Genomic DNA, 6283 nt, shown 5'->3' on the forward strand with positions numbered 1-6283 from the left:
GGCCAAAGGATACACAATTTTCAACTATTCATAGAAGGTTACAATCTCCTCAGTTTGCTTCATATTTTGATAAATGCATTGGAGCTATAGATGGGACACATGTACCCGTCACTATGCCAACTGATAAGGTAGTCCAGTACACAGGAAGGAAAGGAATCACCACACAGAATGTGTTAGCCGTATGTGACTTTGATATGAGATTTACTTTTGTTCTAGCCGAATGGCCAGGATCAGTTCATGATACGAGGGTGTTCAATGATGCACTTGAGAAATTTGGTGACAAGTTTCCACATCCACCCCTAGGTATGTATGGCCTTTTACATTTCTTCATTGTCTTTGTCATAGTATTTGTCATGTTACTTACACTAGTATTGTGTTGTGTAGATAAATTTTATCTTGTTGACTTGGGTTACCCAAATCGATCGGGTTTTCTTGCACCGTACAGAGGTACAAAATACCATGTGCCCAAATGGAGAGAAGGGCCAGCACCTAGAGGTAAAAAAGAGCTCTTCAATTACACACATTCTTCACTTAGAAATGTTATAGAAAGGTCTTTTGGAGTCCTAAAGATGAAGTGGAGAATTTTGTTGGATTTGCCTAGTTTTCCCTTGGCAAAGCAAAGCAAAATAATAATGGCATGCATGGCACTGCACAATTTCATTAGACAGAGTGGCATGATGGATGACCTATTTGACTTGTGTGATCAAGATGAAAACTATGTACCAATAGAGGAAGAAATTTCAACTCAAGCAACTAGAGGCACCGCACGTTTTGGAGACGAAGATGAAAACATGAATCAATTTCGTGATTGGATAGCGAATGGTTTGTTTACAATGTCATAGCATCGCTATGGTTTGTAAACCATTTGAATATTTTTGTAAACCATTTGAACATTATTTGTACATTTTTGTAAACCTGAAATGGCGCTGGAAGGCAGCGGCGCTAGCAGGAGCCAGCAGCGCGGCACTGTTGGCGCCAAAAGCCAAGGGTACCCAATTAGCATTAATGAAGGGTGTTTTGGTCTTTATAAATATGAACCTGTCAGTTTTAGTCAATGAACCAAATATGATCTTACTAAAATTTAGAAGGTACTTTAGTTAACTAGATTTAGGAGCTGCCAACCAAACATGCCTTAGCATCCAAGTTGGGCAACACGTACGTGTGTTACTCTGCCAAAGCAGGAGACAAAAGCTGCTAGCATCTAGTATTTGTGTGGTGTGTCATGTGCGTGATCTCTCTGTAGTTGCAGCGACCGGGGAGCCGTCACCCTCACGCAGGTCGCCGGGCCCATAAACTATTAGCATTTATTGCAAACACATTTGTTTGGATCGACTAGTATTAATTGTAGGTGCTAATTTAGGTCTAGTTTAGATCAACGTATAAAGTGTTGGATATCACATATGATGGTACATGAGAGTATCGTATGAGATGTTCGAATACTAATAAAAAAACAAATTACAGAATCAACCAGTAAATCGCGAGATGAATTTATTAAGCCTAATTAATCGGCATTAGCACATGTGTTACTGTAGCACTTTGTTGTTAGATTATGGACTAATTAGGCTTAAAAGATTCGTCTCACAAATTTATCATAAATTGTACAATTAGTTATTTTTTAGTTTATATTTAATACTTCATGTATGTGTCCAAATATTCGATGTGGCATGGTGTAAAGTTTTTGGGCGTGAACTAAACAAGAGCTTATAGTGCTGATGGATACATACATGCCCTTAGGTTGAGGTTAAATAGGTTAACGTTAAATAAAGTTTTTACACACTTCACAAATATAATACTTCAACCTAAAGTCGACCATGCAATTGCATGTTTAGATCAAAAGGCTATGAAAGTGAATATGGTCTCCTAGTCACGGGCGGAGACATGACCAATGATGTCGGCACTGAGCACCGGTCCTAATCATAAATTTTCTTTATACTTTTTTTTTTTTTTGCTCCGGCTGCTAAAATATTGTTTCTTATGTTTGGAATTAACACAGGTTGGAGTGACGATAGAGCTAGCTAGCTCCCTCCCAAGCCTAAGTTCTAGCTCCGCCTCTGGTCCTAGCGACTTTTGGTTGGTTATTAATGACAATCAATTTAGAAACTAATCATGTGTATTGAGCGTTATAAACTTGTTAATTTGACTACAATATGTCACATTTGCCTAGGCCGCCTACATGTAGATGACAATGCTGATGATGTTTTTGACGAGGATGTGCTCGCAGTACCAATTGATAATGTAGGTAACCATATGAAAAAATAGATAAAGTCATGTTTCTTGCAGCGATCACATTTGCCTAGGCGGCAATGACTGCGTGGTTCATAGAGGTGGGTGGGGGCAGATGCCAATTCATAAATTGGGGATAGAGAGAAAAACATAGAAAATTGTACAAGTATGTGTTGGATAGGTGGTTTTTTTAGAAACCATGAGACATGGGAGAATGGGAGGGCCACGCTTCGTAGGAAAGAGGGATCATATGCTTTTTTAAGTCATAGAGAACAGTGGAAGTATTAGACGTTTCGCTAAAAAGTCAGGCTGAAAAATATTGTTCGCTGATTTGTTGTGAGAGAAAAATACTATACCATGACTGATAAATTTACTGTACCTTTGATAAGCCGTAATATTGTCATTATCAAGAGAACCCCATATGTATGTTCTTTTTTATTCTACTTGCTCACTGTACCTATTTGTGGGGGTGCTCTGTATGAGTCTGCAACTCTCTTCCTTTTCACCAAGTTTTCTTAAGGCGCACAAATAGACTAGCGAGGTGTTCGTCGCTAGCGTGGATGTTTTTTGATTTTCTCTTTTTTTTCCACGTCGGCTAAATTCCAGCTCAGCTAGCTTGGAGTTATGCCGTTGACTTGTGGTTTGACCTGGAGTTGAGAGCCCCACATTCATAGTGAAAGAACCGGTGACCCAAGACCCCATCTAAACCAACGGCCTTGATCTCTTCACCACTCCTCTTCTCGCACAGCCAACACCTGACAGGCATTGCTCATGTTCCTCCGCCGCCGCCTCCTCTCCACCGCGGCCGCCGCCCGCGGCCCACCGCCGATCCGCGTGTCCCTAACGGAGTCCGCGGGCCGCGGCGTTTTCGCCACCCGCCCAGTCTCCTCTGGCGAGCTCCTCCACTCGGCGCAGCCCCTCGTCTCCCACCCATCCCACTCACTGCTCCACGAGGTGAGGTGACCGCTCCTCCCCGCTCCTTGCCCCTGCCAGTGGAACCAAACCAACTGGACTGTTCTGGGCTCAGGTTTGCTACAGTTGCCTCAGAAGGAAGCCCGGGGAAGGGCGCGTTTCAAGCGGAGGTTACTACTTCTGCAGCGACGCTTGCAGGGACCACGCCAAGGTGGTCCCTCTCTGCCCATTTCCTTAGCGATTTTTGCATACCTTCGTGTGTTTCACCTTGGTGCATATTCTTGTGATGCTTAGTCTGCCCTCTTCGACTCACTAACTGTTAGTGGCGAGTGGAATCTGTTCTGTCTACAAGTGTTCATGTCTCAACATTCAGTAGGTTTTAGTATAATAGTGTGTTCGAAGTTCGAACACTATGTGATAGTCGTGTTTCCAGTAATTATTGCGTTTGTGGAAATGCAATGTGGATTCTACCTCGTGGATCTTTGAATGAGACATGTTAATTTTCCTTTACATGTCAGAAACATTGGATAATGCTGCTTATTTGCCTGCCATAGAATAAAATAAAAGAAAGCAAAAATGTTCAGCATTTGAGGCTGGATTTTGCTAACAATACGTGTGATTTCCGCCAATCTAGGGGTTCCATGACATTGACAAGAACGTAGATTGGTCTTTATTCGATTACCACTGCAGGTATGATAGTACTCGCCTTTCATCTTTCTGCAGATGTGCGCCTCTTGACTTCTTCATTTTGTGTTTTTCTGTTCTAAAGTTCACGTGGTCTAAAGTACCCATACATGGCCAAGCGCCTTGCCTGCATGGTTATATCAGGAGCTGCTATTGCAGATTGTCTTAACATACTTCAGCCAGCTCGGTTGCACCAGGGGACGTTGATTGAGGTAGTGATTCCTCTCCTTCCAGGACACCCTGAGCTCAGTTCTTGTATTATTGTTGTTATTGTCACACCATAATAACACAGTAATCACAAAGTTATTTGGTTCAATGCTTATTGTAGCGATGTTATATTACAGATGGAGGAGGAATTTGAGTTGTTGGAGTCCACTTTTAGAAAAGCTGGGTTTCAGGAAGAAGTCACAAACTGTATCCTTCAAATTTTGTTTCCTCTCATTGCGACTATTCTTAGTTTCTTACAACTGAATGTTGACAAAATTGGGTCTTTCATAGAGTTCTTGTCTCAGTCCTCTTCAAATTTGGTTGTCTTTGACAAAATTAGTTTTGACCATAGACTGGTACATCAATGTATTGGCAAGAATACGCATAAATGCATTTCGTATTGAATTGGTTGCAAGCTCATATGAGGATCTCTTATCCTCAGCGTCAGCCTCCGTATCATGTGATTCATCAGTTGGCAATGCGGTTTATATGCTCCCCTCTTTCTACAACCATGACTGCGGTACGCTCTTCATCTATACATTTGGAATGAAATGCATTTTTTTATCATCTTCGCTATTTAAATTTCGTTTTGCTAGCAGTGATTCAGTTGATAGGTTGACCAATCAAATTCCAGGATTTGTCACCAACCTTGTGGTATGGTGCTTGTTCACTACTCCCTCTCCCTTTGTATCTGTCGTTCTCACTTCCCGTGAAGTCAAACATATTTAAATTTGACTGAACATATAAAATAAAATATTAATATTTATAGTACATAATTAGTATCATTAGATAGATCGTTGAATCTATTTTCATAGTAAATTTATTTAGAGATATAAATGTTGATAATATTTTCTACAAACTTAGTCAAACTTGAGAAAATTTGACTGGCATGAATCGCACGGCGACACTTAAATAGGGACGGAGGGAGTATGCTACTTGTCGTATCAATATTAGACTATTAGTCTTCTATTGCATTTGACAGTGGATGTCTCTGCTAAACTACTCTCAATATAAGAACATATTTAGTTAAGCTTTTGTATGTATGGTAATGTAATAGTGACAGGAGTATACTATTTGATACAATAGCAGAAAATTTTAGGCTGCTTAATATAACCCTTTTTTCATTATGCATTAATGATTCAAATATGCACTATTGTTTGTGTTGACTATCAGATCCAAATGCTCACATAGTTTGGCTGGATAATGCTGATGCGAAATTGAAGGCCCTCCGTGACATTGAAGAAGGTATGGAGAAATGCAGTGATACCTTTATGGCTATACAGGGGTTCTGTTACACTGGCAACCTTGTGCACAGTTAAAAACAAAAACTAACAAAATTGTTGTATTGAGTTGTTGCATCTGTTATAGGTGAGGAGCTGCGCATCTGCTACATCGATACTAGCCTAGATGCCGACGCTAGACAGAAGATTCTTGCTGATGGATTTGGCTTCAAGTGCCATTGCCTTCGGTGCTTGTCTGGAGACTAGAAATCATGTTTACTTTCTTCCTGAGCATGAGGAGATTGTTTTTGATTGAAGCAGCTTGAGGTTGGTGCTGAGTACCATCTTGCAGAATCTTACAGAGTTGCAATCTTCTGTACACTAGTTACAGCCACACCAATTGAATTCTTGTGGTTAAGCATTACTTTGGCTTTTGCACTTCCGTACTACGACATGCTAGAAAGCCAGAAATGCTGATTTATTTACTTGAAAGTGCTGAAAGTTGTGGTGTAAATGTTGTAGCCGTTTTTGTCTTGCTTCTTTATCAGTCTTTAGTGTCAGAAATAAAATTTTGATAATACTCAGATCATTTGAATATCAAAAGATTTTGTAGCTATAGTTGGGGTAGCATTACAGATTCATATACATACACTAAAGCGAGGTAGTGTCATATGGAGCTGGGGTGCATCAGAATTACTCGTTATAATATTACTAATAAAGCTAGGCGATTGAAGCTTTTGCTCTGCTGTATTTTTGTTGCAAACGGATTACGCATTGTGGATACAGAAGAGGCATGTGTATTGTTTTCTTTAAGATCCGATCTGGAATAGGTGATTGTATTTTCCAGCCAAGAACAAAATTGTTGTGGATCGTTTTGAATTGTTAAAACTTTTCTCTAGAGTATATCGATGCTCGTCAAAAAAAAAAAAAAAAAAAAAAAAAAAAAAAAAAAAAAAAAAAAATCAGTCTGGAAGGCTACCCGAAACAATGAACCTTTTTTGGTTAATCTGTAGCTGGAAAGTGCTTGCTGAGGAAAA

General features: G+C 40.0%; 1 protein-coding gene across 4 annotated transcripts; it reads left to right on the forward strand.

Moving 5' to 3' along the window:
• Positions 1-2970: 2970 nt before the first annotated feature.
• Positions 2971-6283, forward strand: LOC136489129 (histone-lysine N-methyltransferase ATXR4-like). 4 transcript variants are annotated; one of them, XR_010767412.1, is made up of 9 exons: positions 2971-3177; positions 3251-3346; positions 3770-3825; positions 3905-4031; positions 4164-4233; positions 4367-4546; positions 4626-4680; positions 5200-5271; positions 5395-5456. XR_010767412.1 is itself a non-coding variant. In XM_066485849.1 (8 exons), exons 1-8 carry the CDS (start codon positions 2995-2997, stop codon positions 5511-5513), a joined length of 903 nt encoding a protein of 300 aa, XP_066341946.1. In that variant the 5' UTR covers positions 2971-2994; the 3' UTR covers positions 5514-6283. The 4 variants fall into 4 exon arrangements, 3 of the variants coding, with proteins under 3 accessions (XP_066341946.1, XP_066341952.1, XP_066341957.1); XM_066485849.1 differs by lacking the exon at positions 4626-4680 and having other exon boundaries at positions 5395-6283; XM_066485855.1 differs by lacking the exon at positions 4626-4680 and having other exon boundaries at positions 4379-4546; positions 5395-6283.

The sequence above is a fragment of the Miscanthus floridulus genome, chromosome 1, assembly GCF_019320115.1.
Source record: "Miscanthus floridulus cultivar M001 chromosome 1, ASM1932011v1, whole genome shotgun sequence".
NCBI lineage: Eukaryota > Viridiplantae > Streptophyta > Magnoliopsida > Poales > Poaceae > Miscanthus > Miscanthus floridulus.